The sequence below is a fragment of the Tarenaya hassleriana genome, unplaced genomic scaffold (genome assembly GCF_000463585.1).
Source record: "Tarenaya hassleriana unplaced genomic scaffold, ASM46358v1 Cleome64, whole genome shotgun sequence".
NCBI classification, from domain to species: domain Eukaryota; kingdom Viridiplantae; phylum Streptophyta; class Magnoliopsida; order Brassicales; family Cleomaceae; genus Tarenaya; species Tarenaya hassleriana.
Window position 1 is genome coordinate 23,143 of NW_010968927.1, and position 19,306 is coordinate 42,448.

Below are 19,306 nucleotides of genomic sequence, written 5' to 3' on the forward strand. Positions count from 1 at the left end.
CGCTCTTCCATCTAGGCCCCCTCACCACCAGCTTGACTCTCAGTCTTCGCCTAGTGGTGAATCTCCAGTCACAATAAGTAAGAGCACTGTTAGACCGAGCGCCAAGTCGGGAAAAAGCCAAAAGAGTACCAAGGCTGAGAAGCGTGGCCGCAAGGCCACGAGATCCAATTAGAAGGTTGTGGAATCCCATGTTTTTTGCCTGGAATGTAAGGGGCCTTAATGGTCGTTATAAGCGAGCATTAGTCCGCAAGTGGATTTTGGAAAACAAGCCTCTGATGGGAGGACTTTTGGAGACCCGTACTTCAAGCCTTAAATGCCAGCAGACTAGCAACCCTAATTCCCTCGGGTTGGAGTCTCTTTTGTAATCATGCTGATGACCCGTTAGGCCGGATCTGCCTATTAGGTTTTAGTTCACATCTACCAGTCCTCAGCCCAAGCCGTTACTTGTGGAATCTTCATCCCCGAGTCGAAAGCGTCATTCACTGCTACTTTCATCTATGCAAGGAATACCCCATCAGAGCGAAAGGATCTTTGGAATGAGTTAGTACATCTGTCTATGTACCAACCGATAGTTGCATCCCCTTGGACAATATTGGGTGATTTCAATCAGATATTGATGTGCAATGAGCGCTCTGACTATCCAAATTCCCCTCATCCATCCCAAGGCCTAACTGACCTTGAGGAGTGTGTAGCTATTGCTGAGATCCATGATATCCCGAGTCGAGGATTGCACTTTACCTGGTGTAACAACCAAAGTCTAGCTCCCCTATCAGTTAAACTTGACCGTATGATGTGCAACCTAAAGTGGCATGACATGTTTCATGAGGCTATGCAGATTATGTTGCCCCGGGTCCCTCGGACCATTCTACGGGCCTTCTTTGTATTCCTAACCTTACCCCTCGGAAAAAACTTCCTTTTAAAATTTTCACTCACCTAACCTTGTGTCCTAGTTTTTTGCAGGTTATTCACGACACCTGGAACGAGTTACCGTCAGTTGGTACTTACGAATATCAACTCTGCAAGCGCCTAAAAAGCCTTAAACACCCGTTGCGGAAGTTAAATCGAGAGGTTTTCAGCAACCTCTCAAGGCGAGTTCTTAATGCCCGCGACCAGCTTAAAGATGTACATGCTCATTTGCTGTCAAATCCATCATCCAGCCTTGTCGAGGAAGGGAAAATCCTGCATAAGAAGTGGCTACTTCTATCTGATGCAGAGGAGCGCCTTTACTGTCAGAAATCGCGCATTCAATGGCTCAAGTTGGGTGACCGTAATACAAGTTTTTTCCACAAGTCAGCCTCCTCTCGTGTAGGCCGCAATAGGATCCATTATCTGATTGATCAACACGGTCAGTGAGTGGACAATCCGACTGATGTCCGGACACTAGCTGTTGATTTCTACAAAAATATGTTGGGTTCACGAGACTACAACACTGTTGAACCTCCTGCAAGTTGGTTGTCTAGCCTACTACACTCTGTTCAACTTGATCCTACAGATCTTGATATTTCGAGGATTCCGACAGCAGGTGAGATTAAGGTTGTTATCATGTCTCTGCCATCGAAGAAAGCACATGGGCCGGATGGTTTCCCAAAGGAGTTCTTCACCTCCTCTTGGGATATTGTCGGTAATGATATAATCAAGGCTGTGGAGGAATTCTTCATCAGTGGAAGGCTACTTGGGCAGATGAATGCTACTGCGATTGTACTCGTTCCCAAGAGGCCAGCGGCTGTGTCTCTAACCGAGTTTCGGCCCATTAGCTGCTGCAATTTCTCGTACAAGGTGATATCGACCATTCTAGCTCGTAGACTCAAACCCTTGCTTGCGAAGATTATTTCCCCGAACCAAACTGCCTTTCAGAAGGGTAGATTGATGGTGGAAAACATACTAATGGCTGCAGAGCTAGTCAAGGATTATAGATGTAAGAGCTCTCCCCGAAGTGCTATGCTAAAATTGGATATTCGTAAGGCTTTTGATACTATGAATTGGGATTTCCTCATTGGCATTCTCAGAGCCTTAAAGCTCCCGGACAGATTTGTGGATTGGATTCAGCAGTGTATCACTACTACTAAGTTTTCTATTGCTATTAATGGAGAGTTGCATGGCTATTTCCCTGGAACTCGCGGTCTCCGGCAAGGTGACCCGCTATCGCCCTACTTATTCATTCTTGTGATGGAAATATTTTCGAGGATGATTGATAAGGCATCTATGGAGGGGAAATTTTGGTTGCATAACAAATGCCGAAATCCGCTTATCACCTATCTTGCATTCGATGATGATGTAATGCTTTTCTCTGAAGGTTCCCCTGAATCCTTGTCCACCATTAAAACTCTCATTGACGAGTTCGGAAACTACTCGGGGTTGCGTATGAATACTGAAAAATCAGAACTCTTCACGGGAGGTATGCCAGATATGGATGCTCAGGTTCTTTGTTCGAGTCTGTCGATGCGGGCATGGACTTTTCCCGTCAGATACCTTGGGATCCCGCTCCACACATCGAAGCTCCTCATCTCTGACTATCAGCCCCTTATTGACAGAATCAAGTTTAAACTTGCTGGGTGGACAGTGAAGTTTCTTTCCTATGCGGGTAAAATCCAACTAGTCTCGTCCGTTATTTACGGCCTAGTTAACTCGTGGTGTCAGACCTTTCTGCTACCCAAAAAGGTTATGAAGACTATCGACAGTCTCTGTGCGGCTTTCATATGGAAGTCTTCAACCCAAAGCTCGGCGTCTCATCGGGTCTCTTGGGCTACTATATGTACCCCTAGAATTGAAGGTGGACTCGGGCTTCGGAAGCTAGATGAGGTTAACACAGTATTCAGATTCAAGCTCATCTGGATCATGTTCAAGTGTTCGGGGTCTCTATGGGTAGCTTGGCTTCGACTCAATGCTTTCAAGCACCGAGCTTACATGGGCTCTCCTCCCTCCAACCGGCTGTCTTGGAACCTTCGTAAGTTAATCTCGATGAAATCTCTTTCACGCAAGTTTATTCGGCTCCAAATTAGAAATGGTAAAGCTGCTTTGTTCTGGTTGGATGATTGGACTAGTCTTGGGCCACTCATTGACTATGTCGGTGAGCTCGGTCCTCGACTAATGAGGCTCCCGAAGTTCAGTCGGGTATGTGATGCAGCAAGTGACGGCAACTGGATTCTCCCCGGGGCTAGATCAGAAAGAATCCAGCAAATGTTGACTGCCATCTCAGCTATTCAACCTCCTTCTGAATTGCTGGGAAATGATGTGCCCCTCTGGATTCATTCTGAAGGAAAGGTAGTCTCGCATTTTTCCTCTGCAGCTACATGGAACCGACTCCGAACAGCCATACCCAAGGTCCCATGGCACTCATTCCTCTGGTTCAAATTGAGTATTCCAAGATTCTGCTTTGTTCAGTGGCAGGCGTTACTCACGCGACTCCCAACAAGGGATCGGCTCCTCCGGTGGGGAATCATATCCCACTCTTCCTGTGTCCTCTGCAGGTTAGAGACAGAAGACCATGAGCATTTATTCTTCAATTGTCCTTTCAGTTTATGCATCTGGCTCTCCTTCGCCGGCAGGTGCTGGCCATCTCCCCCTCACTCGCTATCTGACATCATTATCTGGTATGATACACCTTCTCATGACCGATCCAGATCACAACCGAAAATCATCAGTTTGGTGGTACAGGTTACTATCTATGAAATTTGGAGAGAAAGAAATAACCGAGTTTTCGGTACGAAAACACGTCCTATCGAGGTATTGCGACGGAAAATTGACCGGACCATTAGGGGAGCTTTGTTTACTCAGAAGGTTCGACCGAACTCAATGGGCAGAAGGATTCTTCAAGACTGGTACTACCTAATGTTGGCATAACTCATTGGCTGAAGCTTTTATTTTTTTGGCGTTCTCTATGAACGATTCACTTGCATGGGATTCCACCATTATCTTGTACTTAGTGTAATGACTGAGCTGTAGAGCAACTATAGTATTATAATTCATTCACCTTTAACCAAAAATAAAATAAAATAATAATAATAATAATAATAATAATAATAATAATAATAATAATAATAATAATAATAATAATAAAGTGAATAATAATAATAATAATAATAAAGTGCGTAAAATCCAAAGCCAATTCACCTAATTTTCCTACATCTTTGTATTCATTGGAAGATTATTGGCATATCAGAACAATCCAACTGCGTCTCCTTCTGTCTGTCTAGATCTTCTCTCTCTCTTTTTTTTTTTTTGTTAAAGCTGTCTAGTTCTCTTTGCTCCTTTGATTCCTTTGCCTGTTGATCAGTCTTCGATTGAACGGTCCAGATTTAGTGTGATCGTCGCCGGAGAAATGATATCGTCACCGATATTTGAACTCGACTCTCTCCATTCATTTATGTAAAATTTTCTTAATATGTTTAGTTTGGTTTTGGTTGCTTAGTATATTATTTTATTTTTAAATTTTTTTAATTATCCAGTTTTTATGTTTTTATTTGCATAAATTCTTTTAATCTGGTTAAAAAAATTATATTCAATTAATTTTTAATTTTAACTGTTTTGGTTTGGCTGAATTTTATGTTTTAGAATAGACATAATTATTATATTTTTTGACACTTTTCTTTATTTATTTTGTGTATAACCAACCCTAATATTTAACAACAGACCAAGAGATGCGAAGATGTAATAAAATAAATTATGTTATTTACTTTCGATGCAAATATTTTATTTTGTTTGTCTTCCTCATGAAATGAAATGCGGAAACTCCAAGCTCATAGTCGTTCTTTGAAAAGCTTAAATTAAATTCGGCTTTCATCATATGCATTCACATTTTTTTAGCATATTCATGAATGCATTTTATTTGTCATCAATCAATACGAAAAATCTCAAAAAAAAAAACACTGAATTTTTCAATTTTGACAAAAAATACTGAAATTTATTTTTTGTCAAATAAACATTAAACTTTTTAAATTTGACAAACCAAATACTTAACTCTTTTACGACTGTGAAAATAAACAAAATGACTGACGTGTCACAAGGAGATACAAACACGTCACATTATTTTACTTAGTTTTTTTACAATCGAAGAAAGCTTATGTATTTTTTTGGATCACTAAAAAAGTTAAGTGTTTTTTTGATAATCGCATAAAAATTCATATATTTTTTAGATCATTTTTTTAAGTTAAGTGTTTTTTTAGATTTATTTAAAAAATTTAATATTTATTTGATAAAAAATAAAGTTCAGTGTTTTTTTTATCAAAATTGAAAAGTTCAGTATTTTTTTTTGGGATTTTCTCTCGATAAAATTACAGTTTTAAGTGAATTAGGAAATTGTTTATCAACTAAATTTCATTTAATTAGGTGGAAGTTTAGAGTTTGGGTTATATTTCCTTTTCCATTCAGTTTGATTTTATTAAAAATTTGAGCTAACTTTAATTAAATTAATTTAAATGAAAGATATTAATTTTATACCCGATTTGATTTAACTAAAAATTTATTAGTTTTGCTTTTTAATATCGAATTAAGTAATTTTATAATAATGATTTAATTTTATAAAAATGATATATTATATTATTTTATTTTATATACAAGAATATTACAAAATATATACGAAAAAAAAGAATTATGGTTCTTCCACACGTCAGTGATTATCTCAGCCACAAGCAATGGAGAGAGAGAACAAAAAGGAAATGAAAAGCCCGTTTCCTTTGACGAAAAAAAATTCATACACAAAAAAAACGAGCCCGTCTCTGTTTTCTCCGCACTTCGCGCATATCCCAGATTCCGGCTACAGAGGATCTCGTCTTCTTCTTGTTCTGTCTCCATGAACTGTGTGGTGGCAGAGGACGAACTGTCCTCTCCTTATATTGTTCTCTTCAAATCGCTGTCTCTCATCCCCATCTCTCACTATCTCATCTGGGTTCTCCTCATAATCCTCGTTTTCTTCTACAATTTCCTCGAGTTTCATCTTCTCCATGATTTACTCGTCAATGGCCTCAGAGGCGATCCTGTGACTCTCACCTACAATGGGGGCTCCGAGTTCTGCCAATTCGTGGTATCCAAGTGCGGTCTTCTTCGCGGGCGGTAAAGTTTTCTCGTGTAGAAGTTTTGGGGTTTCTCGTATTTTGATGATGGGTTTGTGTATATATGTGTGTAAACACTGTAAAGATGTGTATATTGATTGCAGGTACTCACCTACGCCATGGCTTTCAGGCCCTCATCTTCAAACAGTTTTTCTTAGCATTTTTGGGAACGCTCCTCGGTTCTGCTACAAGCGGTGAGTTTCAGAAGAAGATTCTTTGATTTGTATATCGTTGATTTCTAGGTTTATCGAACAACAGACATTGAAAGTTCCCGCCTTTGGCTTTGTTGAATCCGCAGTGTCTTCTTTGCTTGTTTAGATTTCCTAGTTAATAGATCAGAAATCATGGGTTATTAATGCTCCCTTCAGACAATAGATGATGTGGTGTCCTAGGCTTCTCTCATTGTGAGATTTTGATGACTGATGCAGATTTGTGTTGTATAGACTTTGAAGGACTGTGTTTATAAAATAACAACTTAAGGTAATTAAGCCTTTGATCGTTCAAGGAACAATACATTTCTGTGAAAGTCGGGTAAAGCTTGATTTTACTTCCAAACGAACGTATTGATTTATTATCAAGAAGGCACGGTAACTCGTCAAACAAATGATCTGCGGTAACCTTATATTGGCTCACGTAGCTAACCAATTTCTTTAGCTCGTCAAAGTTTTCTCTCATTGTGGGATAAATAATTTAATGGTTTGAATGCGCTCAGACACCTCTTTAAGACAACAGATGGTGGCACAATCGCGTTGGATTGGTTGATGCATTCTGATGGTAATGTTTGTATCCGTCTAGCTCTTGAAGTTTACTTTTCTCATTCTTTCGGATTCTTGCCACTTTCTCCTCTTGTTTTTCCTTCTACAGTTATGCAAGGTACTTCTCATGTCAGTGCTAGTAGTCAAGGAAATGATAGGACTCCAATTGCTATAGTGGTTCCAGGGTTGACAAGTGATTCTACCGCTGCTGTAAGTTCCGAGCTTTATGGTGCAAGTTTATTTCTTTGATTCGTTTACCTTTGTTGAAGTAACCTTGTTGCTCCTGTCTTTCTGTTACATTGTGGGCTTCTCCCATTTTTCTGTCATATTTTCTAACTTAAGTCCTTGCCTATCACAGTATATTAAGCATTTGGCCTTTAGGCTGGCAAGGGAAGGATGGAACGTCGTCGTGAGCAACCACCGTGGACTGGGAGGCATATCGATTACTGTGAGTTTCTGCTGAACTATTTTCAGTTCTGAGATTTTTAACCCAGTTTCAGATAAAAAAAAACGCTTCTCCATTGTCCAGCCGTTGCATTTGGTAGTCAGAATCTTTAATTTTGTGGAGAAATTGCTTAATGTTTTAAAACATTTAAGCAGTTTCTCCATATGTGAGGTTTGCTTTTTTGAAATATGCATATGATAATGTGTCTTATCATGCATGGTTTTATGACTTTGTGGGCTGAAACTTCCCTGTAATGTTAACCAGTCTGATTTCTTCTACAATGCTGGGTGGACGGAAGATATTCGCAGAGCAATTGATCACATCCATTCTCAGTTCCCGGAGGCACCTTTGTTTGCTGTTGGAACAAGCATCGGAGCCAATGTTTTGGTATGTTGAACATCTTGTAAATCCTCTTTCCATTTGCCTCAACAGATACAAACTTTATGGCTGGTTTTGAGTTAGTCTCAGGCTAATGTTATGATAATCATTTGTTCTTCCACTTCCGTTTCTTTCATTTGGTTTTATGGCCCGAATTTTTGTACCCATTTGAGATTTGAAGGCTTTAACGCTTTTGTTTTCTTTTTAATACTTATTTGGTAAATACCTTAACACTTTTGTAAATGCCTAATTGGAACTTAATTCAGGTGAAATATCTTGGTGAAGATGGACCTACAACACCACTGGTTGGAGCTACAGCTGTGTGCTCTCCCTGGGATCTTCTGGTAAGTATACCTTTTATATCCGCTGCGATCCCGAGAGGCCGAGATGTTGCTTCAAGTTTTTTATTACCCAGTACCACTCCAAAAGTGAAATTTTCATCTTTTTTCATTTTCACATTTACATTTTCTGTAGCATTTCATTTTCGTTAAGATGCAAAATTTGATAAACAATTTGCATTGCTGAAATGATATGTTCTATCCTTCGTGCCACTTTCTCTTGAGTTCTCACCTCTTTGTCTTCATGTATTTGTTACCTACAATTTTTTTTTTGTTCGGTCTCGGATTTTCTCTTAAAATCACAAAAAAGAAAATTTTACTTGTCAGAAAGAGCCTATGACGTCGATAACTTTCTCGTTTGTTACGTATTCTATTCAGTTTAAGCCTTTAAGGCTGTCTTAGAAGTTCTAGAAACAGAGCCAAGAAAGAAGACGATGCAACAATTGATCTTACTGTATGAAAACATTATCTATTGCAGATATGTGACCGATTTATCAACCGCAGACCCGTGCAAAAGTTTTACGACAGAGTGCTTACGATTGGTCTACAAGGTTACGCACAATTGTATGTCTTTTGTCCTTTTCTCCTGCTGATATGATATCACTTGCAACATAAACGTACTTTGTTTTGTCTGTTTTTAACTATCTTCTTTTCTTACATATATTTGTACCCGAAGGCACCAGACCGTTATTTCACGTCTGGCAGATTGGGAAGGGATAAAGAAGGTGGCTTCTGCTTTTTCTTTGTGTTTAACAATTCTGGTTTATCGAATCAAATCATTTGAACTTTATACCTCTTTTTGTTCGTTTGGTCGGTTGTTTTAGTCAATGTCAGTTCGAGAATTCGACAACTATGCCACCAGACTCGTGGGGAAGTTCGAGGTGCGGACAAATGATCTTGTTTCATCAACTTTTCATGTTTTTGATGAATCATCTCCACTTCCCATTAACCTTAGCAAGGAATTCTCTCTTTCAATGCTGCAGACTGTGGATACGTATTATAGACGTTCGAGCAGTGCACAATTCGTCGGAAATGTTGCAGTTCCTCTCCTCTGTATTAGTGCTTTAGATGATCCGGTTTGTACAAGCGAAGCTATTCCATGGGACGAATGTAGGTACGTAGTTATTTGCTTTCTCTTTAAAATGATATGCCCCTTCTGTTTTTTTATTTTCGTCATCCGTCCGGTTTATAAGTCCACGATTTGCAGTTTTGTACATCGAGACTCGTTGATCCTGGAGCCACGTATTTAGAATGTATATTCACAATAGTTAGTTTATCACGAAACCACTGTATGTTGCACCTGTCTTACCTCAGCTTCCTCTTGACTTTGACATAGAATGTCCTCGATACAATTACTTGATCTAATCAGCAGTGGTTTCTTCTGGAGATTTGATTTTGTCGTAATTCGTTACCGACATATTCCTACAACTCGATGAACGGGTTCCGAGGCAAGCTTTTCTACTATATCGAAGTGGTAGCAAAGTTAGTGATCCTTATGGAACATGAGTTTCTTCACAGTTTTGAATTCGGATATGACGTTAAAACCTGGAGTTCGTAGCTTTTAGCCTTCGGTGTTATTATGGTGTTTGGTGACGAGGATAGTGGTTACTCCGCTGTGATCTTGAACGTATGAAAATGTCTTATCTTTTCAATTTGCAGGGCTAACGAAAACATCGTTCTGGCTACCACAAAGCATGGAGGTCATCTTGGTTACTACGAAGGAATGACCGCAACAAGCATGTGGTAATTATCTTATGCATCGATGTATATACACTTGCTGAAGGTTTTACGTGTTTTCGGCTTAAGCCTTAAGGTTTTGGATTTTTATTCCCATGACTAATAACTTCATCCGTCTATCTATCTAACTATTTCGCCTTTTTACTATGTACCAGTATCGGTGCACCTCATTATGTGCATTTCCGTTATGGTTAATCGTGTTTCACGATTACGGGAGTAACGTCCGAATGCTATCTTTCGATTCGTTTGCAGGTGGGTTAGGGCTGTGCAAGAATACTTCAGTGTTTTACTCTCTAGCAAATTCGCAGACCGAACACTAAAGGTATCAGACGAAAAACCCAAGCCATGCTTTAGCTTATCTTCGACTTCTTAATTATTGGGACATTCGATGGGAAGTGAAGTCACGGGTGCATGTTTTCGGGGTCTTGCCCTAGACTGTTTCTCGCAAGTCTGCATTCTTGATGCCTCGCTTTTCACTTGCAGGTTCCTGCTCCAGCTACTTTGAATCCGTTGGAATCTTCGATAGATCACGGGCCGTATCTAAATGTCACGGAAGAGGGGATGGTGATGGCCGCAGCTGAAATCCAGACAACAACTCAAGCAGATGCTTCGAATGGAAAGGAAGAGACCGAGACAGCTCTTGCAGAAGTAGGAGAAACTCGTTTGGAGCACGAAAAGACTGACGCAGCGAGAGAGAAGACAGACCCGCATAAGAACAGTTCTCAGCTCTCGGATCAAGCTCTTAACGACTTGCTCGCCCCCTTGAAAAAACGAGTGGATCAGCTCTCGAGAGGCAGTCGGAAATCGATCTGGCTATTAGCTTACATCGCCATAGTCACGACGTGGCCGCTCCTCGGTCCTGCGCTGCTTTTGTCGATCAAGAAACGGTTCAGAAACCTCGTACCCATGGCCTATCTGAAGAAGTAGAAACATTGTTGGGTAAACATCCTTAGAGTTGTCTTGTGCCATTGATACATGTATTCATTTGTAAACTATCAGATGAATAATGTCGCAAAAACTCAAATAATACACTAACCTCTATATGAAATTGAACAAGTAATGCGAATTTGTGCATTCTTTAGACGTGAAAAACATCACGTAATGTGAGACAAAAATGCGATCTGCATTACAGCACGGATCAGACACCCGAGTTTTCAGGGATACCCAACCTCTGTCATCGTCCCCTCTATTATCTCGGCCGAGAGCGAAGTCCAAGAGGTGTCCCTAGGCGCGCCTCCAGCGCAACTTCGCTTGAGGCGTGAGGCGGCCGCCTCTAGGACAGAGTACAAAAAAGAAATAAATATAGCAAAGTTGTGCAGTTCGAAAGAGATTATAGATGATGAACAATGCGGACTTCAATACACAATTAATTCCTACTAAATCTATACATATTAAAAGTTGTGTTTGAAGGCTTCTGGTGGAGCCATCTCAGCGTCCATCTCATCATCGATGTGGAATGTGTTTAATTTTTATTTGTTATTTTAAACCTCATTAATTGTGTTTCAAGTTCCAATTTTTTTTAGTGGTAATTAAAAATAAAAACGGATGTCGATACCTGTTGATGTCGATTCCCTCTGCACCATATTTATTATGGTCTATTAAAACGGATGAAGTCGTTAATGATAATGGTTTAATGATAATAATTTACACATGAAAAACCTTTAATATACCATTACAAAATAATTAAATGAATAAGCCTACAAAAACAAACGCAAGCTCCACGTATTTCAAAGTTAATGACATATTAATATGTCATTCATGGTGATATAGAGGTTGTTACGGCAAATGCCGTTACGAGACCTTTTCGGTTTCTTTATTGACAAACTTATATTTATTACACTCTTGCCTCGGCAAGGGGTAGAACCCAGGAAACATTTCACCCAGTGGAAGGTTTATTATGATGCTAAACACACCTTCGATTGTAAGAAAAAATTCCTAGGAAAAACGACATGATACACATGTTGATGAATCCACGAAAGCTCGGTAGAGTGAATGTTTGTAAGTTGTCTTTGTTTTCAAAATTTCATTTCGTCCTTTCAATCATATTGACAGTATCTTATTAGAAATTCTATTCAACCCGGATTAATAATAAATCTGATGATATATATAGAACATCCAAACACTTTTTTGGAGGAAGGGACCTGTGCTACCGTCACGTTTTCCGAACTCTAAATAAAACAGAAGGTATATCGGAATAAATCCCAAGTTTTAGTTTCTATTCATTTTTATTAGATTATGTATTTTTTTTTTTGTGATAAATTCTATGATCGTTAATTTTTCACTAATAAGAATTATCTTTTGATCATGCGCTGTATCCGACATAGTTTCGATTATGATTCTAACATTTTTATTAAATAACGAGCTTGATGTATATTTCGACATCATATTATTGACATGCAGATTCTTCTTTATTTGACAATCAATATTATCTTTGGTTCATATTCTTGTAGTTTATTTGTATTGTCCATTAAGAATGAGTCTCTTTTCCCGGAATTTTCCAAACAACATCTATCATTGAAGATAACAGTTACATGTTTTTTTCCTTCTTTGTACAGGAACTTAGGGCTGACATCTTCAACGTCACCATGAGTCAAAGCCAACATCTTGCTTTCTACGGCTTTGTTTAAAGAAACAGGTCTATAGGTCCAATCTAAGAATGAAAATATTGATCAAGAAAAATAATAACTTTCATGACCGAAAAATAAAAATAAAGTATAATATATACAGATATATTTAAAAAATAAAAAATAAAAGTATAAATACATATATATATATATGAATACATATACATACATATACATATTTATAGATATCTATATACAATATACATAGGTATATATGAATATATATATATATATATATATATATACACACACATATTTTATGTACAAATATGTATATATGTGTGTATAAATTTATAAATATATATACATATGTATACATGCACATATATGTGTATATATATAAATGTAAATATGTGTGAAATTATGTATAAATTTAGATTTTATAAAATATGAGAGTATGCATAAAATACAAAAAATTATGAATAACCCAGAAATTTTTATTTATAAAAATTAAGTTTTTTTAAATATATCAATTGTAACATATAATTCAAAACAAATGATTTATATATTTATATATAAAACAAATATTTAAATATTTCTAAAATTCACACATATATAATATAAATGAAAAATATGATTTATAATAAACTGGAATATTAATAAGTATATAATTAAAATAATAATTTTTAGTTTTTTTGAGTTAAAAATATTATATATAAATAAGTATTTTTAAATGTATTTAATAATGAATATAAAATATTTCTAAATTGAAAACAATTCGTCTAATTATTATAAACAAAAGTAGATAATGTATGAAAAAGATAAATTTTTGAAATTCAATCTAATATATATATATATATATATCACAAAGTGTAAATAAAAATATAATTTATAATAAACAAAATTACAAATGAAACTATAATTAAAACAATTGATTTTAATTTCATTATTTAAAAATTACGATTACAAGTATTATAGTTATTATTTTTGCAGATAAAAATTTATTAAAATACTTTATAGCTGGATAATCTTGTGAATTAATTTATCACTATTAAATTCAGCTAATAATGTACTTGTATATTAATTAGTATAATTAATTTAAATTTATAATGTAAATCTAATTTCATTGTGGATAGTGGATGTTGTGGGTAAATAAATAAGAATATATGCAAGGGAAAGATTAAAAAAAAAAAAAAGAAGGGAGAGATGAAGTCATTTTCTTGCAACGTAATTGTAGAGTTTATGGACGTTGACTATCCTAAGAATCTCTCTCCTAAATTTTGGAACTTTACATTATGTATTGTCACCATTTTTATGGTAAGTTTCTCTTTGCATTTATATATATATATATATACACACACATATTTTATGTACAAATATGTATATATGTGTGTATAAATTTATAAATATATATACATATGTATACATGCACATATATGTGTATATATATAAATGTAAATATGTGTGAAATTATGTATAAATTTAGATTTTATAAAATATGAGAGTATGCATAAAATACAAAAAATTATGAATAACCCAGAAATTTTTATTTATAAAAATTAAGTTTTTTTAAATATATCAATTGTAACATATAATTCAAAACAAATGATTTATATATTTATATATAAAACAAATATTTAAATATTTCTAAAATTCACACATATATAATATAAATGAAAAATATGATTTATAATAAACTGGAATATTAATAAGTATATAATTAAAATAATAATTTTTAGTTTTTTTGAGTTAAAAATATTATATATAAATAAGTATTTTTAAATGTATTTAATAATGAATATAAAATATTTCTAAATTGAAAACAATTCGTCTAATTATTATAAACAAAAGTAGATAATGTATGAAAAAGATAAATTTTTGAAATTCAATCTAATATATATATATATATATATCACAAAGTGTAAATAAAAATATAATTTAAGGGAATACAAGGGACATTGTCCCCTTTCACCATCTCTTCCTTGTCTCCTTTAATCTAAGTGTTCTCGGTGGTGTTTTGTTCGAGTTCTACTTTGTCTCTCACATCCTAAACACCCCAAATACCTTAGAAATCTTTATATTTTACCTAGGCTATTCTGTTAAACCACTTGACTCTATTTGCCCCAAATCTGACCAAAAGAGACGTTGGGAATCAAGGATTTCAATCAAGCAAGATCTTCATTAAGTCTCCTACAAATCTGATCTACATAATTCATTCTTTCCTTAGTTGTCACTAGATGTTTCTAATTGATCTATTTTCCTCTTTTTCCTTCTCAATCTAGTCGTTGGCAGCTCATCTTCATCTTGTATAAATTCTCATCATATTGTACCGATTTAGTTAAGGGAATACAAGGGACATTGTCCCCTTTCACCATCTCTTCCTTGTCTCCTTTAATCTAAGTGTTCTCGGTGGTGTTTTGTTCGAGTTCTACTTTGTCTCTCACATCCCAAACACCCCAAATACCTTAGAAATCTTCAAAATCCATGTTTGAACACGTTAACCTTTTGATATATTCTAATATTGCGTATGTTGGATCACAAGCGCGATTGGCTCAACTTTCTGACACCAGAAGATAACGAGGGAGTTGCAGTTAGTCGATTATGTCAGTTTAAGGAAGTTCATGTATGGGGGTTTGCTACAGTTATGAATCAGTTCTTTGTAAAACTTTCAATTGTTAATTACGTGCAAGTTTGGAAAATTTCTGAATATATGTTTTTCCCAAAACATAACACAATATGTGTTCCTTGCAAATCGACAGAACACACATGTATTTCCGGCTTAAGATCGATTTCAGTCCCAGAATCAAGTGAGAGGAGGTTACAAAGTTTAATATTTATTTTTTGTTGTAATTGTAAATTCCATTGATGAAAAACACTTTACAAAAGAGTAGCGGTTGTTACAAATTCAAAAGCCGAGAGTGAAATGATACGATTAGTCAAAGCCTGTCAAATAATGAGAACCATATTTGCAGTAGTTCTGGAGTAGTAGCCGGACCCGTGCCTAAAGACTTCAACGCCCATAGCTTCCGTTTAGCATACCGTAGGATCTCTTTGCGCAGAACAGTTGACAGATGAGGGCTTCCACCATGCACCCTACATTTCCTCTCATGCCAAGCAAAGTGTATTACTGCCTGAAATAGCAGCATTACCATGAGTTTGATGCATCGATTGGCGTCACAGTCCATAATCAACAAAGATGATTCTCAAATGATCCCAGATTAGTCCAAGAGACATGTGAGGAGGTTAGAAGAAATGTCCATAGGGTAGAAGTGTAGTACAAGTGGTCCATAAATTCCTCCCCACTGTTGCATAGAACGCAATGGGACAGAACATTAAGAGCCCAAGAATTCAAGCGGTCACGAGTGGGGGAGACGATTCCTAGCTGCCAACCAGAACATGAGCGCATGCTTAGACGTGGCACCAGAGAACCAGACAACTTTATACCCAGCGAGAGGAGGAGGCAGTTGATGGAGCTGTTGCCAAGTTGCTTTGGTGGAGATCGAAGGCAAAGTATCGGTGCATGTAGTAGGTGACCAGTAGAAATGATCTGGGGATGCAGCCCGGGTCGACGCAAGAAGGCCCAAGATTTCCATGTGGACTCTCTCAATCTCGGCACCTCTAGCTCGAGGTAGCCTCCAACCTGAGGCAGAAAAGACATTCGATACCAGAGCTAGTCATGGGATGCCTAGAAGGCGAGGGTCTGCTTCACCAAGGGTGTCCATCAACGCCCCCGAGGTAGCCAGGAGTCATACCAAAAACGACAATTTTCACCAAGCCCCACTTTACACCGAAGCATATTCCTAGCCACTGGTCAGAGCTTGAGAATCCGTTTCCATGCCCAGCTTTCCGAGCCACGTGAACTAAGGATCCAAAATGGCTTTCCTTTGAACTGATTTGTCTTCACCCATGTCATCTTGAGGGAACCTGCTTTAGTAAAAAGGTTTCATATTTGCTTGAGGCATAGTACTTTGTTCCATGTTAAAATCCTCTTAACACTACAAAAAAATAAGGATTTAACAACGCAATTATTTCTAAATTGAAAACAATTCGTCTAATTATTATAAACAAAAGTAGATAATGTATGAAAAAGATAAATTTTTGAAATTCAATCTAATATATATATATATATATATCACAAAGTGTAAATAAAAATATAATTTATAATAAACAAAATTACAAATGAAACTATAATTAAAACAATTGATTTTAATTTCATTATTTAAAAATTACGATTACAAGTATTATAGTTATTATTTTTGCAGATAAAAATTTATTAAAATACTTTATAGCTGGATAATCTTGTGAATTAATTTATCACTATTAAATTCAGCTAATAATGTACTTGTATATTAATTAGTATAATTAATTTAAATTTATAATGTAAATCTAATTTCATTGTGGATAGTGGATGTTGTGGGTAAATAAATAAGAATATATGCAAGGGAAAGATTAAAAAAAAAAAAAAGAAGGGAGAGATGAAGTCATTTTCTTGCAACGTAATTGTAGAGTTTATGGACGTTGACTATCCTAAGAATCTCTCTCCTAAATTTTGGAACTTTACATTATGTATTGTCACCATTTTTATGGTAAGTTTCTCTTTGCATTTATATATACAGATTTTAAGTCAATTTTCGTCTAATTTTAGTGAGTATATTTTTTAATTTCCCCCTATACGATTCGATAGAGAGAGAACGCTCTGCAATCTGCATGACAAAGAGGAAGTAGTGGAAAGTCTCTCCTAGAGTATCTCAATCCCACATATTCGCATTTCTTAGTCTACTTTATTTTCTTTTTTTAAATAGAAATCATAATAATGCGTTTATTGTTCCTTTCTCATAAAAAAGAACATTAGATTTCTCACGGTTATTAAGTTCTTGGAAAACGAAATTGTAATAAGTTTTTCGAAAAAGAAAATAGTATGTGACTATATGTTTGTGTTATCTATGCGCAATTTTAATAAGAAATTATATAGTTTCTATAATTTGATCGAGCTAAATTAATGATATATACTTGTGGCTAACTAATAACAAAAATTGTTAAGAGACATAAAAAATACTAACTTTAGCATAGCATTAATTCTATATATTAAAATTATAATATGTTGAAAATATTGTGTTAATTAAAAATAGGTGATACAAAAAAATTGTAAACATATCATTATAGTTTTAAAAAGAAACAATTTTAATTCTCACTGGTTATTTAAAATACATATTAGAATAAGAATTATTCTAAAATTTATAAAAATTTAAATGAAAAATAATTAAATGAAAAATGTTATGATCTATTGAAAAATTATGTACGTGATCTCCATATACACTATTCATTATCCCACCACACCATATTTATTATTAGATAAAATGTATTACCCCATTACATCGATGATATAAACTTTAATGATAAAAAAAATTATTAGATTGGTTGTTCTTCGGGAAAATGACATTTTCCTATACGAATTGTTTAAAATGTGACTTTTTCCTACACGAATTTTTAATTTAACAAAAAACTATACCAAATTATCAAATGTGCCAAATTGATACACGAACTACCCAATTTAACTCCAATTTCCTACACAATCCGAATTGGATGATAAATGTCCGTTAACCGATGACATGGCACACCACGTGGCATCTGACATGACATACCACATGGAATATTTTGCCATGTCACCATGCCACGTCAGATTTAAAAAAACACAAAAAAATCCGAAAAATTACAAAAAATACAAATAAAAATAAAAAACAGATTAAAAAACAAAACAAAAAATCCGAAAAAAAAACTGAAAAAAAATAAAAATAAAATAAAAATAAAAAGTAAAAAAATACATATATATACATATATATTCATATCTATATACAAATACAAATATAAACATACATACTCCTGTATATGTATATATACTTATATATTTTTTATTATGTATATATATATATAAGAGTATTTATGTTTATATTTGTATTTATTTGTGGATATATATATATATATATTATTTTGTATGTATATATATATGTATATATATATATGCATATGTATATGTATTTATATATATGTATGTGTATATATATAAATATACTTGTATGTATGTATGTATATATATTGATATAAATGCATGTATATATGTGTATATTTTTTATTTGATATATATAGATATATATATATACATAGAGTATTTATGTTTATATTTGTATTTGTATGTGGATATGAATATATATGTATATATATGTATTTTTTATTTTGTATGTATGTATGTATATATATATATATGTGTATGTGTATATATATAAATATATTTGTTTGTATATATATGTATATATATTTGTATAGATGTTAGTGTGTATATATATATGTGTATATGTTTGATTTTGTATATATATAGATATATTTTTATATAGGAGTATATATATTTATATTTGTATTTGTATATAGATATGAATATATATATAGGAGTATAAATATTTTTTAAATAGGAGTATATATATTTTTTAAATTTTTTTGATTTTTTTCAGATTTTTTTGGATTTTTTTTTAAATCTGACGTGGCATGCTGACATGACAAAATTTCTATGTGGCATGCCATGTCAGACACCACGTGACATGCCATGTCATCAGTTAACGGACATTTAACACCCAATTCGGATTGTGTAGGAAATTGCAGTTAAATTGGGTAATTTGACACATTTGATAATTTGGTGTAGTTTTTTGTCAAATTAAAAATCCGTGTAGGAAAAAATCACATTGTAAACAATCCGTATAGGAAAATGTCATTTTCCCTTATTCTTCGTCTCTTTCTTCATTGTTGCTGCTCGGCGAGTATAACATTACTCAGATATCTTCTATTTCAACATAAGATTAGAATATTGGGAGATCAAATATATAGATCTCTAAATATATGTGGGAGTTATATTAACATGAACGTTTATATAATCATCTATTAACAGGAGCCCAGTAGCATATGTAGTATAAATCAAGCTATATTTAAAGCATCATCTATTTATATCTATATTATTTGGGTTTCATTGATTTTAGAACTTTTGTTTTAAAAAACT

At 34.6% G+C, this 19,306-nt stretch overlaps 2 protein-coding genes and 1 long non-coding RNA gene across 3 annotated transcripts in view; all 3 read left to right on the forward strand.

The window, feature by feature from the left end:
- The window catches only part of LOC104800051, a 4,902-nt gene extending 1,324 nt beyond the window's left edge, over positions 1-3,578 (forward strand). The window contains exons 3-7 of the mRNA XM_010522757.1: positions 404-850; positions 961-1,345; positions 1,493-3,261; positions 3,366-3,467; positions 3,516-3,578. Of these exons, the coding sequence (XP_010521059.1) occupies positions 404-850; positions 961-1,345; positions 1,493-3,261; positions 3,366-3,467; positions 3,516-3,578 (2,766 nt within the window). The remainder of the gene's footprint in view (positions 1-403; positions 851-960; positions 1,346-1,492; positions 3,262-3,365; positions 3,468-3,515) is intronic.
- Positions 3,579-5,672: 2,094 nt separating this feature from the next.
- LOC104800038 (phospholipase ABHD3) lies at positions 5,673-10,783 on the forward strand. The gene is made up of 14 exons (XM_010522745.2): positions 5,673-6,048; positions 6,152-6,241; positions 6,760-6,821; positions 6,912-7,012; positions 7,161-7,250; positions 7,512-7,634; positions 7,892-7,969; positions 8,442-8,527; positions 8,640-8,688; positions 8,788-8,844; positions 8,947-9,077; positions 9,623-9,706; positions 9,953-10,022; positions 10,184-10,783. Exons 1-14 carry the CDS (start codon positions 5,789-5,791, stop codon positions 10,625-10,627), a joined length of 1,725 nt encoding a protein of 574 aa, XP_010521047.1. The 5' UTR covers positions 5,673-5,788; the 3' UTR covers positions 10,628-10,783.
- Positions 10,784-11,539: 756 nt separating this feature from the next.
- LOC104800039 lies at positions 11,540-12,433 on the forward strand. Its single transcript, XR_769672.1, has 3 exons — positions 11,540-11,698; positions 11,811-11,884; positions 12,256-12,433. It is a non-coding gene; the product is annotated as an uncharacterized LOC104800039 (long non-coding RNA).
- Positions 12,434-19,306: the final 6,873 nt, after the last annotated feature.

Excerpts from the sequence above, each read along its gene's own strand:
- LOC104800038 (XM_010522745.2), top strand. The coding sequence starts at position 5,789 with ATGAACTGTGTGGTGGCAGAGGACGAACTGTCCTCTCCTTATATTGTT. Across the intron at positions 7,635-7,891 it reads GCATCGGAGCCAATGTTTTG|GTGAAATATCTTGGTGAAGA; the intron begins GTATGTTGAACA and ends AACTTAATTCAG. Across the intron at positions 8,845-8,946 it reads GACTCGTGGGGAAGTTCGAG|ACTGTGGATACGTATTATAG; the intron begins GTGCGGACAAAT and ends TCAATGCTGCAG.